The 17,455-nt window shown below is 40.2% G+C and overlaps 1 protein-coding gene across 9 annotated transcripts in view; it reads right to left on the bottom strand.

The window, feature by feature from the left end:
• pde1cb (phosphodiesterase 1C, calmodulin-dependent b) overlaps positions 1-17,455 on the bottom strand; it is an 82,431-nt gene that overhangs the window by 4,814 nt on the left and 60,162 nt on the right. For all 9 annotated transcript variants that reach the window (XM_020591526.1, XM_020591525.1, XM_020591527.1 and 6 more), the window contains 11 exons: positions 15,135-15,248; positions 13,613-13,795; positions 12,624-12,690; positions 12,128-12,244; positions 11,461-11,601; positions 8,800-8,900; positions 7,516-7,644; positions 6,975-7,076; positions 2,395-2,515; positions 1,034-1,115; positions 382-502 (listed from right to left, as the gene is read on the bottom strand). In XM_020591526.1, the coding sequence (XP_020447182.1) occupies positions 382-502; positions 1,034-1,115; positions 2,395-2,515; positions 6,975-7,076; positions 7,516-7,644; positions 8,800-8,900; positions 11,461-11,601; positions 12,128-12,244; positions 12,624-12,690; positions 13,613-13,795; positions 15,135-15,248 (1,278 nt within the window). The remainder of the gene's footprint in view (positions 1-381; positions 503-1,033; positions 1,116-2,394; positions 2,516-6,974; positions 7,077-7,515; positions 7,645-8,799; positions 8,901-11,460; positions 11,602-12,127; positions 12,245-12,623; positions 12,691-13,612; positions 13,796-15,134; positions 15,249-17,455) is intronic.

Raw genomic sequence — 17,455 nt, 5'->3', positions numbered from 1 at the left:
CCCTCCTCCACCGAAACGTCAACTGAGACGTCTCTCAGCTTTGCAGCTGGCTATAACGTTAGCCAAAACATGAGGAAAAGTCAAGGTGTGTGGCTGTTGTTTTCGTGGTGTGTATCTAAAACAATTGGACATAACCTTACACATTAAGACAAATATTAAGACTAGCATTACAGTTGACACTAACAGCTCTTTGCCTGTAACCTTGACCTGCCTGCAGTCTGCACTGCAAGTACATTACTGAACCGTTAACAGTCTGAGCTAGTCAATCTGTCTCCACTAACATTTCTAATACAACAAATCTCTGAATATCTATCTAACTAGGAAATAACCTAACAACTGATAAATGAACTCCAAGTCTGAAGAGGAAGTATCACAGCCCACCTTGAACGTCGAAAGCCAGTAAAACTTGAGTTGGAGGCCTCCTCGATGAGCGGTGTTACTATACGTTCCATCATGTCTGTCAGCACGGTGAAGGTGGGCACCACAATGAAGTCTATGAACCCTGGTGACAAAGATATCAGCAGATTCAGAACATAATGCTAATACACACAGTTTCACCTTCTTCGGTGTCTCTTGGTGTCAAGTCAAGGACTAATGTTTTGTCCTTCATTGTATTGATGCTCTCAAGGCCATACTTACACCATTTGTTGACTTACTCATTAAAATCTCTTTGTACAATGTCATTATTCTGTTCAAAGTCGATCACAATATTCATAGGCTCATATAGGAGTGATATTTTTACCCCCAGGCTTCGTACAGGCTGAACTGACTAAATAAATTGAAGTAAAATGTTTTTCATAGAAAAGGTGAAAATATGACATTAGTTATAAAGTATTCAGTCTCTTAAGGAAACAACATTTACAAGTTTAGTGCCTTATATTTCTCATTTTATATTAGGCCACCATTATGTGCAAAAGCAAGATTACCAATTTAATCAGAATTTGTTGTTTGTGAGATTGATATAATTGTATATAAATACAGGAAAAAGTATTCTTTTTTTTTTTTTTGGTTCATTGTATTTCCTCCTACTCACCGATCTGGGACTGTGCCACCATTGTGGACTTTCTGTCGCAGAGTGGAGAGAACGGCAGCCCGAGCTCTGCTTCTTTGTCCCCCTGCAAACACAGTGGCTTCCTCAGTCAAAATGATCCTCAGTCTTTAGTTTCTAGAAGAACGTTCCCCACCCGTCAGGCATACACGCACAATTCATTGATATTCATAAACACACTTACAGTACACATACACACCAGCATCATATGCTCACACGGGCTTTGGATTTGTCTGGCCTCGAGTCCTTTTGGGCCACAAATGTTTCAATTTCTCGTCTGATTTGTCACAAACAAACGACACGTTGCATCAGGAGGCAATTTTCGTTGGAGAGGCTATTTGTTGGCAATTCATATCCAGAGACAAAGACCTTGTGCAGGCAGCCACTATAACAATAGCACTGATAATGAAAACAATGTGGATTAATAATGAAAGAAATAAGAGCCATGTGGCACCAGTTAAATATCTGTCCTTGTGTTGACATTTACAAATACCCAGTTTATTATTTATTGCCAAATGCACTGGCTTTAATCACAGAGTTATTGTTATACATTTTAATGTTCCATGGCGCTTGTCATGGCATCATTTTTTAAAATGACAAACAGTGCTTACAGTTATCTGATTATGTCAACGATGTAAACTGCTTTGGAGAGTAGATTTGTAACAGAGCACCATATTAAAACAGTCATTTAGTAATAACATCATTTTATCCTTGGTGTTACACTGCAACTGTGGGTAAGAAACCTGCTTTCCATGGGACCGAACTGGACCAATAAATGACTTTTGTTGACAATTGGTATAATACATGAGTATACTGCAAACAAGAACTGATAAAAGTTCATTTGGTGTACAAAATATAAACAAACAAAGGCTTAAAAAAAACGCACAGACCACAGCTAACTCACCGACTCCATCATGGTGACATTACTATACAGTATACTTCCTGTTTACATCTCCCAATTTATGAGAACAGTAGCTCTGAAACATGGAGCACAATTATGCCCCAAATAAAAGTAGGACAAAAAATAATAACAAGAGTAGCAAAATCCATTAATGCAGACAACCATGTCTGACTTTAACAACCCTTGCATTATACTATGAAACTACTTCAAATATCTAGTATACCTCTGTTGATAAAAAAAGGGGATAGGAATTTTTTTAGATTTATTACAGGGCTTCTGCATTAGTTAAAACTTTGCATGTATAATAAAATGTCAGTCAAGTGTGTATGTGACCAGCTTCAAAGCATGCCATATTCTTTCTACATGCATCTGAACCTTACATCCTCAGACCACTGGATCAGCCCACCATGCACTTCTCTGTGGCCTGCCAAGCACACCCACTCACCTGTCTGAAGAACTCCTCTAACAGGGAGGTGGTCCAGCGGTGGTGCAGGTCCCAGTTTTTGGCCGGGTGGCTGATGTCTGCAGTGTGCAGCAGAAGGGAGAGGGCTTTGGGCTTGTCAAGGCTAAAAAGAGAGTAAACACACTATTTTTAAAACTGATATGTGACATCGTCAGAACTGGCAAGTCTCAATTTTGCAGGTTTAATGAAGATTATCTCTGTGACTCAAGTGTATGTAATACATGAAAGTCACAAGCTGGAGCTAACTTTAGCCTATATCTCCCAAACAGCTCTTTCTATATCAAAGTCAAAGTGTTTATTTGTCATATGCACAGTTAGGAAACATGTTTCCCTGTACAATGAAATTCTTACTTTGCCATCCACATGAATGCCACAAAATACAAATGAAATATAAAGTAGATAAATAAGTAACACAAAATCTAAGGCACTTTAAAGCAGCAAATGCAGAGATATAATAAAAATATATGAGTGTAATAAGAGAATGTATGCTGCATGGGAGCAGCATGTGCAGCAGGCAACAGGCAATGTGCAGTTATGCATGTGCAAACCGAAAATGTAAACAGTACAGGTCGACATTACATGACGTAGTTCCTGGTAATAAACTCCTGTCAGCTGTTTAGGAGTCTGATGGCAGAGGGAAAGAAAGAGTTTTTCAGTCTGGATATGACAAATAAACACTTTGAATCTTGAACCTTTGACCCTAGATGTCCTGCATTTCACTTCTTGGCCAGCTGTGTGGTGTTAAGTGTCCAAGTGAGGTCGTCACTGATGTGGACGCCCAGGTATTTGAAGCTGCTTGCCAGTGGTGCGGTGGGTAGAGCAGTCGTCTCCCAACCGGAAGGTTGAAGGTTCAGATCTCAGTGCTTGCAGTCCACATGTCGAAGTGTCTTTGGGCAAGACACTGAACACCTTGCCTGTGATGGCCGTGCGTATGCACGCAGTGGCCCGGGGCCCTCGGCTCCAAACATTGTTTCATTGTACGTGTTACAATGACACTTCGAGCCCCCAGATGAACAGTGGCTGATAAGTTCTCCTCCCCTTCCTCACGTCCACTATCATCTCCTTCGTCTTGTCCGTGTTGAGGCTGAGATTATTGTCCTTGCACCATGACACCAGACCGGCCACCTCCCTCCAATAGGCTGCTTCGTCCCCGCCAGTGATGCGACCTATCACTGCGGTGTTGATTGATTAGAAACATACATTTAAATGTACTATGTTTACTTGATAACAGGTGGGTGAACATGCTATCTAAATCAAAAAGCAGGAATACATATCTCAAATTCTCATAGGAATCCAACAGCCAATGGCATTGCAGTTAAACAGAACAGGAAGGTCAGCACACTGTTAGATGCATCAGCCACTCCACGTGCTTTAAGGACATAGTGGGTTTTTATTTGTCACACAAGGTACCTGTAGTCAATGAAGAGTATCCTGATGTAGGAGTCTCCATTTTCCACGTGAGAAAGGGAATAGTGGAGGGCAGCCGCAATGGTGTCTGAGGTGGCCTTGTTGGGCCGGTAGGCATACTGCAGGGGGTCCAGTGTGTTTGGTATACTGCTCTAAATGCGGGCCAGCACTACTCTCTCAAAGCACTTCATAATAATTGGGCCACTGGCCTGTAGTTGTATATTGACGTAAACCTACTCAAAATAAAGCTGAGTGAATCCTTTCACAATGCACAATTATTTGATCCATTGTTATCATATAAATATTAATTATAACTATTTTAACTACAACAGATACAACATGTTACTAAGACAATATCATCATCATCAACTTTATTTATATAGCACATTTAACACAGCTGAAGCTGACCACAGTGCTTAACACAATATCCACAACACCCTTTAAAAAACAACATAAACAAAGAGCAAAACAAAAACATCATACTTAAAACAACCCCCCATCAAAAATCACAAGCTCAACAAGACACAGGATCATACTGCTTCGAACACCAGACGGTACAGATGAGTCAATTTCAAGGTGTGTGGTCAAATAGGTTTTAAAAGTGGACAACGAGGGGGCCTGTCTAATATAAAGGGGCAATGCATTCCACAACTTAGGCGCCCCCACAGAAAAAGCTCTGTCCCCCCTAGATCTCCGCCTAGCCCTCGGTACCTCCAAGTGCAGCTGGTCAGCCGATCTGAGGCACCGGGAGGGGCTATAGGGATGTAGCAATTCTGTAAGATAAAGGGGAGCCAAACCATTTAGAGATTTAAAAACAAATAAAAGAGTCTTAAAATGGATTCTAAAACACACCGGCAGCCAATGCAGGGAAGCCAAAATGGGTGTGATATGGTCACTTTTACGCCCTCCAACCAATAGACGAGCAGCAGCAATTTGGACTCTCTGGAGGCGGGCAAGGGCGACCTGACGGAGCCCAAAATATAGCGCATTACAATAATCCACACAAGATGTAATAAATGCATGTATTACCGTCTCAAAATGCTGCAGTGAAAGAAAGGGCTTCACTTTTGCCAGCTGCCGGAGGTGATAAAAACTGGCCCGTACAACTGCATTCACCTGACATTCCATTCTAAGATCAGAGTCTATTTTAACACCAAGGTTTGTAACGGTGGACCACACGTACCGTTCCAAGGAACCGAAATCAACCGGGGGAAAATCACCAGAGTTATTTGGACCAAACACTATAACCTCGGTCTTCGTATCATTCAACTTCAATAAGTTTAAGGTCATCCGCTTCCTAACGTCATCAAAACATGACAATAGTGATGCAACTGATGATGCGTCCCTTCCCCTCAGTGGCAAATAAATCTGTACATCATCCGCATAACAATAAAAAGAGACCCCATGCTTCCTGAAAATAGAGCCAAGAGGAAGTAAGTATAAGGAAAAAAGCAGTGGCCCTAGAACTGAGCCCTGCGGAACCGCAGATACCAACGGGGTAGACGAGGACTCAGCATCAGCAACACGAATAGACATCGTCCGACAGATAAGACCTAAACCACTTCAAGGCAGTACCACGGATGCCCACTAACTCCTCAAGTCGAGATATTAGGATATCATGGTCTACTGTGTCAAAAGCAGCCGTCAGATCCAACAAGAAAGATCTGGTACAGTTGATTTACAAGTGACAAATAGTTTGATTAAATGCAGACTAGTGGACATACAGTCCTCAAGCGTATGTCATTGCTATAGCTAGCAGTAGTAGATTTCAGGGTTTAGCAGGCCTAAGGTAATTTATAGATCAAAGCTGTGATGACAGATTCACTGAAAACACCCTCATGCTGTAAAACTGGTGACAGCCACTTATTACAGTGGAAATATCCAGTAAATATATCCATTATCATGTACAGTACATACACATGCAAATATATGTACCTAAATAATAACCCCAAAAAAGAGAAACACCAAAAAACTGGGGAAAAGACTTTCCCTTTTCATCATTCTGCCTCCTTAGTCTAATCCATTTTCTACACTAGGACACTGTGAAGATGCATCATCTCATCTCGTCAGACATAACCGGTGTCTGGGACTTGACAATCATACCAAAATATCACGTTTAATGGACTGATGCATGAACGGACAGACATAGGCCAATATGGCAAAGAGACACATAAATGACAACACACACACACACCACAAGGTTAAACAGAGGTGAGAACGAGCTCAATTTTCCTCCTATTACATTTGTGGCAGATTGAAGTGCACTCTAAGCAGGTGGAGCAGACTGGTGTGAATTACTTCACATTAGAGTCTGTTCAGCATTACAGCGTCCTGCAGACTGCAATCTCTCATTTCACTAGCAGGGACCTGCCCTCATTCAGCACCAATAGAAGTATAAGGACAAAGAATGTTTGTGAACTTGATGGTTTTGGGGAAGGCTAAGGAGGTCTGCGCCGCTCTTGGTTACTGGCATACCTCCAAAAACCTTCAAACAAATTGGTCTGGGACCTCTCCCTCCCTCTGAATGTTGATACCTATTCAGATGTCTGGATCTGGGTCTTCATCTTTCAGGAGCCTCTTATTTTGTTCATTTCTTGTTCATTTATTTATTCCACTTTGTCCTTTCTATGTATCTTCCCCTATATGTGTCCTGCTGCAAGATCTTTGTCTGTAGGGAGAAAGGCTTTAGGTTTGTCCAAAGCTGAGATTTGTGGTGTGCAGCAACCCCTTCTTCATTTTTGACACATCTTTTATTCCTTGCTCTTGACTAGACTTCTAATTTTCTCAATAAAAATAAGAGATACCTGGCCTTCTTAGCTACAATATTTCTGGCACCGACTGATTTTCACCACAGTGTGCAACAAAATCTGTTGTGCCTGCACCATAACTCTGCTACAGGTCTGCTGCACAGAAACACCACAGTCTAGCCTGCGTTTGTGTCTGAGGGGGCCTGCAGTACTGTCCCACTGTACACGTGTAACACACGACATTTGTTTGTTACATTTCTCTAGGAGTACAACCTTCAGGGCAGGGTTAATTGTCTTGTAAACAGTGTGTGGTTAGTAAACAGCAGCTGATGGCAGAGGTAATGGAGAAGTAAATTGCTATGGTGAGGGCAGGGTGTATAAACAGTGATGAGGGAAAAGGCAACTGACCCCTCAGGTTGTTGCAGAAAGTTCTTCATGGCCTTAATCTGCTGGAAGTGGCAGGACATATCCGTGGCCAGCACCATCTCCACCACCAGAGTCCGCAGCTCTCTGGATGAAAACAAAAGTAGAGGGAAGCATGAGCCATGTGCTGTATAATGAACTGTCAAACTCACAGGTGAAAAAAAGACTTATTTCAGAAGTCTCTAAAGTAAATGAAGGTAGCCAACACAGCTTTTGAAAGCTATTTATAATATTTGCTTTGACAAGTCCCATCTTATGTCGTGAGAAATCAGATTGTAGCTGTCTCCTTTAATGTATTATCATACATAACAGTTCCATTTAGTCCAAAGTTGTTGAACCTTGAAGGTAATGCAGCCTTTCTGAGGACAGTTGTTAATCTTGAAAAGTAAGAGAAGTTCACCCAGGGCTTTTATTGTGTGATGTGTACAGTTTTCTGTTCAACCTGGTTGAGAGTTTTCTATCCCTTTGCTGTCATTCAACACTTTCATCTTATCTTATTATCTGTTTAAATATCAGTCTCTCTTACCTCCAGTCATCCTTGGAGAGGTTGTAGAGGATGTTCATCTCATCATCTTCCTGCAGTAAGCGGTAGGCTGCACTGACATGGTGACTCTCCAACACCGAACGGTCATTATACAGGATGGCTGTGTCTGACCTGTCAGTGACAAGAAAGCAAAACAACAGCTTCTCATCAGCCAATATCAAGAAATGGACACGTAGATGTTGCTACTTCTTCCATTTATCAGTAAAGTGTGTCACTTAATAATGAATATAATCTGGTTTTGGGATGCCAGACCATGTCCATGTTCCCTAAGCTTTTCCTCTTTGGGTTTAATTTATTTGCTTGTTTACTTCTTTTTGCAATCTGCATTCTGCAGCTACGTGTCTGGATGTACAGCAGCTATCAGTCACTGTGGAAGGTGCTGTGCTCAAATTATGTTAAAAAGAATTTCTTGCTGCCGTCTGGCAACTTGCAGACTAAACATCAGGTGTAGAGAAAAAAAGAGAGCCCTTAATTTGACAGAAGCATGTTCAATTCCAGGTGCTTATACATCTGGAACTGGCTGGCCGGACTTTGTTCTGCTAAATGTGAAAATAATTCATATTCTTTATGGTGTTTGTGTGTTTAATGGCAAGGAGGTCTGCTGCACAAGGGAAAGCTCTCAGGGGGAAAAACAAAACAAAGAACAAAAACAAGGAAAATGAGAAAAAACAAAAAGCAGTTTAATGTATTACCCTTTAATACAGGGGCTTTCAACCAGAGGTCTGTTTCGTGACCAGTGGACTCGTGGTCCATTAAGGCATTGCAGGTGACCATGCAATCAATAATGTATTTTTACTATAGGAATCATAATTTTTAATAAAAAAAAAAAACACATTCTATGTTTTACATATTGCTTGTGAATAATCAAATCCATGCAAATACATATAGAAAAGTCAAGATGACTTTCAGGATTAAAAAAGTGGCCATCTGGTCTATCCACCCCATAACAGTGGTCATCAGGTTACCTCTTAGCCAGAATGGTGGTCGCTGGGTCACAATTAGTTGAAAACTCCTGCTCTACTATATCGAAACCTATACCTGATTAAAGGTTATAAAAATGTTTTGTGTGCTTAAACCAAAGGAGTCAACTTTTTTCTTTTTCCAAAGCATGGAGTTTGGGGTTAATTTGGATTCCCGTCTTGCCCCTGTATTATTACTGCACTGCAGGCAATCTCAGTGCGAATGTTAAGCCCCCCCCTTTGCTGTAAATGAAAACATTGATCTGCTGAGCCAGTGCCATGCATTCTTGATTTTATGATCCATTACCTTGTCTGAATGTGAAAGTTGTTTGTGGTCCCCGTATGCTCGTAGTCGTGCACCGCCGCCGCAAAGATCAAGGCAAAGATCTCCAGTTCAGTCAACCAATGCTGGAGGCAAAGGAAGGGGAGAAGAGGGGGCGAGGGGAGAGGTGAGATATGGAAGCAGGAGGAAGTGAAGATAAGAAGGAGGGGGGTAGTAAGAGGAGTATATAGAAGAGGAAAGGGTGTTGAGGAGGACAGGCAACAAGATTGAAAAAACAGAGACAGGAAGGCAGGAAGTAATGAAAGGGAAAGTAATGATCACAAGAGGAAAGAATGGACAAAAATAAGAAAAGAGAAATGAGAAGCCAGAAAATGGAAAAAGGGGAACGCAGGGAATGGTACATCACGTTATAATGATGCACCATAAAGGATGCCGAGAGAAGTATTTGGCATAAAGCATACATTACCACCAGGGATGAAAGGAAACAAAAGGAGGAGGAGGCAATAAAGGAAAGGTCAGAAAAGCAAAAAGGAAACTTTAAATAAGACAAACTCTACTGAGAATTACATTTTTGACTGTCACTCCTTTCTGTAACATAACTTCCTTTTCCCTGTCAGACGGTGTCTCAGTTGGGTTTGTCACTGTTACCAAATATAAATGACAAAGCCATGCTCTCTTTCATTTTATCACACGTTAATGCTGTCACAAGGAGAAACTACACATCACATCATGTTTTCTATTTAAATATTTTAGGTCAAGACCTTTTAAAGGTACAATTCATGACTACAGCAAAGAAGAGGTTGACGTGAAAGTAGTTACACACTATTAAAAGAATAGTTTCACACTGTGGGAAATATGCTTATTGGCTTTTTTTGCTAAGAGTTTGAAGAGAAGATTGAAGTTAGGGCTGCATCTAATGCTTAGTTCATTAGCACCCGATAGTTTTTTAATTTGTCTATAAATTTAAGAAAATAGTGAACATTTTGTTATAATTTTTCACAACTCAATGTGGTTTTCAAACATCTTATTTTGTCTGACCAAAGCAGTCAGTCCAGTCCAACGCAAATATATTGATGTTACTATCATGGACAACAGAGAAAGGCATTAAATCAAATTCACAGGCATTGCTAGGTGGATTTTACTAGCTTTGGATGTCAATTTACTAGCTGCTTCTACTTGTTGGTAGTGTTTTTGCTAAGCAAACATGCAGCTAACCATATCCTGGTTGTAGCTTTGTAATTACTGTACCATACATACATGAGAGTGGCATCGATCTTTTCATGTAACTTTTAGCAGAAAAGCAAATAAGTATGTGTTCCAAAACTATTTCTTTAACAGGCAGAAAAACAGCAATTGTGAAAATACCTGTTTCATCACACAAATAATGTGCAAATAACCTCCAGAGCCATAAATATAGAGCTCAAAGACCAAAATAAAGTGGTTAAAATGGACTGCTTTTATTCATGGACACATGTTTTATCTTTGAGTGTATGCAGCATCGGCATATCTAACAGTGGGCAATTTTTATCTGAAGGGCATGCATCTGAGTACATTCATGCACACAGGGACTTAGCTCAAGAAGCTCAGTCATTAATGGTGACTAATCAGCAGTAGGGGATGGGGGAGTCATTATCAACAGAGGCAGTGTAAGAAGCCCAATCCATCCCTCAGTGTTTCTTTATGGGCCTGCTTTATGAATGACCTGTTGATTGTTGATTTAATGGAGCCTGGAGGGCCTGGAAAATGATAGATGCTGTTCTCCTGCTCTCCCAGAAGCCTGTGCTTCTAGCAGTAATGTGGCTTACTCCACAAAGTACTGCCCTAAGAAACATACCGTGTCGACAGCTGTCACAGCCACCTTTTTAAGGTGATTAAATAAAAACACTGGAAGCGGGGGCAGTCAGCTGGTTGGCTGGTGAGGGACTTTGAGCTTTGGAGAAATGGGCCTTTTTTGGAATGAATGCAAAATCAGAAATACCCTAAAGTCACTCCAGTGGGAAGGAGTGAAATATAGGTCACCAAGTGGAAAAAATAACAAAAGCAACATGAAATACAGTATGGAGAGTAGACATGAATCAACATTATGGCACAGAAATAAAGAAGACCTGTTTGACTTAAAACAGTAACAATGACAATGACCGTCACATTTTGACAAATATGGACAAATGTGGGCTGAAGTTCTCAAACCTGCCTTGAACAAGACTGTGATTAAAGGGTGATCTTCCCCAGGTGTCCTGTTTTTTCTCCAGGAGAGAATAGTTCTCCAAGAAAAAATGATGCTATATTTAGAAGGTGCAGGTCAGACAAAGCTGCAGTTAGGTTGACATAGGTTGGCTGACAGAAATATTCTGATCATCATGTGGATAAAATCAGAGTATGGGGACCTCTGGCACAACTTCACCTATTTGCAAGGTGCATGGAGAAGAGAAAAATGCTGAAGAGGTAACTCCAGTAACACTTTACTGTCACACCAGTGTATTCCAGCTCATGACCTTCATCAGGATCACCCAGGGTTAATCTGGGATCATCCAGGATACAGAAACATTTTTATCATGTAAACTCCCCTAAAGGTCAATTCAGGGGGCTTTCTTTCCTGGAACTAAACCAACTGGTTTCTGTAGGTTTTTAACAGGTACTGTGGATGCTGTAACATCATGTCATCTAATGTGTCCACACCCTACTCACCACCATGCCGGTCTTGAGTAGCAAGAAGTGTACAGTCTGTGTGACATCAGCAGCATGCATCAGGTTGTGGTAGGGGTTTTTATGTTTGCTGTATCCCACTTCGAGGGCCTCCACGAACGACATCACCGCAGAGATCGGGATCTGACGGCAAACAAAACAACAGCAAACAACTGTGAGCTAAAAATACTGCAGACAATCTGGTGATTTAAATGATGAGCCATATAATTTCTATGGAGGCACAGTTCCCTCAGCATTTGACGGCGATGTCATAAAATCACGGATCGTGAATCATTTAAGCTACCGCAGACTCAGATTACATATCCATGTCGGCTTCATTGGATGTGTCATTTACTCTCAGTTGCTGTCACTTCAAGTAGAGTGTCCTGAGCTATAAGACACTGGGGGAAATGAGCTTCACTAGTATCAGATAAGATGAAGTATGTCCAACCCACCCCCCTGACAATATGGTCATTTAAAAAATACAATGACTTTAACAAACTCTTGAGAGAGAGATAGAGAAAGAGAGAGAGGTGAGAGTGCCCGTGTCCATCAAATCAGGCATGGTGTCGGTTTTTACTATACTGAATAGTTTTAGCTTCTCCTTATTTTAATGACATAAACAAAAGTATATTAGTGACCATGCTATGTTGTTTCCTTGTGACATTACCTTGAAACGGCTAATAAGGTCATATCTTGTGAGCAACTCATAGAATATGAATTTTAGTGCGTGATCCCCGCTGGCCTCATTTAGAGCAAACACGTCAAACGACCACTTGTCGACATTCTGTGTGGGGAAGAAAAACATCAAATAATGGCATGACATCAAACAATATTTCTCCAATAAATAGAAAAACTTGCAAAACAAAGAAATTGCTGAGATGGTGGTGATGTTGCTACAAGTCCAGTGTCATAGCTTTGGTTTTCCTCCCTACAATCATTTTCAGTTTCTTTAGAAATATTTTATCTGAAACTTCCTGATAGATATTTGTATTTGTATCTTTGCTAAGAATGTTACTGTTTTGTCTTTGAGTGAAGTTCAGTTCAAGCATTGTGTCTCAAGTATGCTGTCTAGAGTTTGGTTTGTGTGTGCAAAGGCATGCACAAAGTGGTTAGTTGTTAATATCGTTCTGCTTCTGTTTGGATGCATGTGCACATGTTCATACCTTAAGCACAGATATGACAGAAGTGGGGTAGCTGAGTCCCACCATATTGGAGGTACGTCTGTACATCCTGTTGGGAAGAGGAACATCAAATAAAGCACGCCAAAGGTTGCCACACCGGACCCAACAGCCTGTAAGGTTCCCCACCAAGACTAAACCTTCAACACAGCTCAGTATGAAACTGTGCTGAAAAGGTTAAGTTAAAAAAAGGCAACAGCATCTGTCTTTTTACTAATATGCCGAAAAGGTTTAAAGATTTGTCAGAACTGAGGGATTTAATATAGACTGACTTAATCACAAATCTGTTTTGTAATTCCCAATGAGATTAAATGGAGTTAGAATCATTTGGAAGGCTGAAACGTTGGCAAGCATTCTAAACATCAGACATTTTAGGGAATACAGCACAAAAATGCTCCAATTTCAAAAGCAGATGTCTTAAAATAACTTTCATAAATGCAGCTAAATATCAAGCTAGTTATTTTGTCAGAATAAAACATTTGTCCAAATTTAAAATGACAATCCGTGCTTCTTCACTAAATTGCATCACACTGTTTTACCAAATCCTTTTAACTCTGTTTCTCCCTGTCTTCATTGTAAATGCCCCCCAAAACAGTCTGCCCTCTGGAAAAGCAGATTAAGAAAGATTATAGTTTGCATGTTTGAGGCTTACTGATTTGAACAAATGCATGTTGCATGTTTGTTTGTGATAGAGTACAGCCTTGGAGAGGGAGCTGGTTGTAGCTCTGAACGATTGTGATTAGCCGAGCTTGCCGAGGTTGCAGTGATGTATGGTTGGCTCAGGTGAGTGAGTCACTGTGTTAGGGATGCACAATTACTTAGAACCAGTTTTCAAACCGAGGTGTAGTGCTTTACTTTTTAAATTGTCTTCCCAATTTTTGAGACTGCTACTATTGGATTATTTCAGTACACACACATTTAAATAGGCTGAAAAAATAATCAAATACACAGAAATCAGCTCAATGTACTTTTACCTCTCAACAAATATGCCAGCCTGAACAGCGTGGACAATGCTACGAAAGCGAGGTTTCTCTTCATTACGTCGCAGCATCAGGCCCATCTGCCTGGTGAAGGTGGAGGCCAGCCAGTCCCGCACCTCCGAGGGCACCGACTCTGACTGAATGTCGCTGAGCTCATCCTCTGTGTCCACCAAACGTCTGAAACGGGGGAGAGGACAGACAAAGAGGAAAAGAAATGAAGAAATTGACAGGAGACAGATGCAGAGTGTAAAAGCTAAATCATTTTGAGTTTATTGCAACTCGACTTTCACAGGGGATCACTGAAATCACAGCACTGTCCATCAAATAATATCACCTCTTATGTAACATCAAAACATTCCAGGCCTCTTGAAACACTATGATGCAGAATTCAAATCCAATTGTGTGTATAATTCTCCACAGATACACTGTTGTGTTGACATGTACAGAGGATCAACAGAAGAGCCTGTTGATCTCCACCCTCTGAACTGAATACATGTTCTTATGGCAAAGAGGGAGCATTCATATCGCACTGATTATCACGGTGCTAAGTAGATTCTGCACTGGATAGTTGATCATCCTCCATCCTGGTCATTCCATCACTGGCCCTAATCTGGCTGGATCTAGATGACAGGAGGCTTACATAATTCTGTAAGCCTGGTCATATCTCAAATTCTGGACCTGCACTCAACTATTGACATATTTAGTATGTTCCCTAACCTTAAACACACCTTAACAACAGTTTGCCACAACAACAATCTTTCCATGACCTGAAGACAAGTAGATTTCATTGCCTAAACTTAACTTCATAATTGGAATTTTGTCATTTGCGGTGTGGAGCTGTTGACTGTACATGCTAACTGCCCATGTTTTCCACATAAATATCATATTCAGCGTTGGAAGAAGTATTCGGATTATTTATTTCAATAAAAGGAGCAAGAACACAATATTGAAAATTACAAGTGAAAGTCCTGCACTCAAAATGTAAAGAAGCAAAACCTTTATCAGAAAAATGTCCTTTAAGTATAAAGGACAAGCAGTCGTTATACAAAATAGTCCATGTCAGTGTTATAGTTTTATATTACTGGATCACTGATATTGATTGTTTGTCATGTAAGCAATAACATAAATGTTGTTCACGATGGAGTTCATTTAACTATTTGATGTACAACTGACAATAATGCATCATATTTTATAAAATGTTCATGCATATTGTTTGTAAAATTTTAAAATGAAAAGTAGCTAATAAATTAAGATGTGAAATATATGCACTGAAGTAAGAATATTTGTAGTTCTAAGCAATTAAGCAAATACTTGAAAATGTAAATATATAATCTAACATTCAGCAAAATGGTATGAGATTCAGTAACAAAGAAGAAGAAGAACAACACAGGTCACTGGGCATAGTAATGATAGTCATCCATTTTCTAAAGTATGGCATTTATCATTGCTGCACCACTGTGCTCACTAAATGAACCATGTCAATATTTGTTTCACTGTGGAAAGTTAGTTTTCTTACCTTGTCTCCTCGATGTAAACGGATTCCAGTACTGATGCTGCATACTCGAGGTTTTTCTTGAGGTCATTGAGGGAAGCCTCTCCTCTCTCCAGTTGTTTCACCAGACATCTTAATCTAAAACAGAGATTCAACTGTCATTTCACAAATGGGATTACACCCCTGCTATCTTGACATGATAAATTAACTGATATTAGACTAATCTGGTCTGGATTCCTGCTCCACTGGGCAAGGTTGTTTTTGTGAAAATAGAGTTGTCCTCTCAGGCTAAATCATAATGTGATAGAAATACATGCGCAGTATATCAAATGATAACAAGTCAAAGTCATGACAAGTCAGAATGTCTACTGTTTGAAAGGTTGATACATTCTAAAAAACTGCAGAGACTTGGTGTGTGTAGACTCTGCTTGGACTCATTTACATGTGTTGCTAGTTTTTTTCCCTAGGTGTTCCTGCTATGTGGCTTTTGGTACCACGACTTATTTTGCCTTTGACTGGTTCAGATTATATTTCTGTAATCTGTACTCCAACATTAGTTGCTAATGACAGTAAAGTCTTTCACATAGTGATTATAGTGTTCATGGTGGTCATTTATAAGCAACTGTTGGTTTTTGTGTGTGACAGTTTAAACATATGGTAAAGCAATTCATCTAATGGTGATTACCACACTGGATTTATAAAGAGTTCTTCTCTATGTACAGTTTACTGATATTACAGCCCAATGTAATGAGTAATTTTTGCAGAATGCAAAATTCATCTTGTAATGTGACACAGTTCATTCACAGTCATTCTGTTTGCCTTGCCATTCCCCTGATTCTCCTGCCATTGGAGATGCTGCCACTCCCTCCTTCTATGGAATAACCGCAGCCTGATTCCCCACACCCACTTACCCATCTATTCCCCATTTTCTCATTAGCTTCTCAGTATGTAGACCGGCCCATATCCACCAATTTTTTTAGACTTTGCCTTTTGCCTGCCCTTGTCTTGATCGCCTGGTGTTTTGGTCTGCCTTTTGTCAAGGTCTGCCTGCCTGCTTAGCCCAACACCCAATGATGTACACTTTAAACTTAATAAATGGAATCTCTGAGTGATGCACCAAGGCAGATTGACTGGTAACACAGGTGTCATATCACTGAAACAATCAAACACCATCTTCTCTGTTACAGTTTTCAATACTAATTCCCTTGTGGGTATTGATCTCTGTGTGTGTGTGTGTGTGTGTGTTAATATGATGATGTTCTGGTAAAGGCTCACCAAAAATAGCACTTCAGAGAAACACAACTTAACATTAGTTTCTGCACACTGCAACCTCTTGCACTATACCACCTGCTGCTGTGCTGGAGGTCATGTGCTCTTTTCACAGTCAAAGCCCACAGAGGCTACGCTTGATGCTGAATTATTAAGCAGAAAGGTGGGAGAGTGGGTGTCAGATGCTTGCATTGATTACATTCACTGATGGTACCTGCAATTTTACCAAGTAAAAGATGCTAAATGTTTCAGTGAAGATGGCTGAGTGAAAACTGATTATAAATATTCATGAATGGTCCATTTATTCCTTTTAATGGCCAAAGCTGGGGTTGGAGCCTGAATGTATTGTGTTTAAAGTGATGAAACACCAGACTTGCATAAAGGACAGAAGAAAAAGCCCTCAAAAAGAGCTCAACAGCAGTCTAACTTTTGTCTGTGTGGCTGTAAGGTCCCAATGCCATCCTCCGACATACACTATTTTAAAAAGAAACAAAATAAGTTGAATTTAATTGGATCAGTATGATTTAATCTTCTGGGGATCATGAAAATTTCATGACATCTAATAGTTGCTGACTGACTGACCAGTACTGACATCCCTAATGTCATGCCATTCTGGCATAAAAAAGACAAACATTTGATATAATTTCATTTTACAAGCATAATGCTTCTTTAGCTGTGAAGACAAATGCTCCACGTGCTGATATCTGTTCAGCTACTGCCGGCTATATTAAGTATCATAAGGAAGTGAATTCATGGAGGGTGAGCTGCAACTCTAGAATCAATGCACATGTGATTTGGTTAGAACTAATGATGGTTATTAGGAACATCTGTGTGCCAGTGGGTTCCTCACTAATACACTAGAATAGACACAATACCCTACCTCCTTTAACAAAGCTCCTATGATTCAACATACAATGTTCAAATTTGTTCTGTTGGTCATTTGCATTGATCTTACAGTGTTGGCATGATGCACATATTTGAAAAGTACACAGGCTACTGAATGATATTAGCATATGCACTTAAATGTTTGTCTCCAAGTGTTTCTGTAAAAAGCTTTGTCACAAGCTCACTACCTA

The sequence above is a fragment of the Monopterus albus genome, unplaced genomic scaffold (assembly GCF_001952655.1).
Source record: "Monopterus albus unplaced genomic scaffold, M_albus_1.0 scaffold14.1, whole genome shotgun sequence".
Classification (NCBI taxonomy): Eukaryota; Metazoa; Chordata; class Actinopteri; order Synbranchiformes; family Synbranchidae; genus Monopterus; species Monopterus albus.
This window is presented reverse-complemented; position numbering and strand designations above follow the sequence as displayed.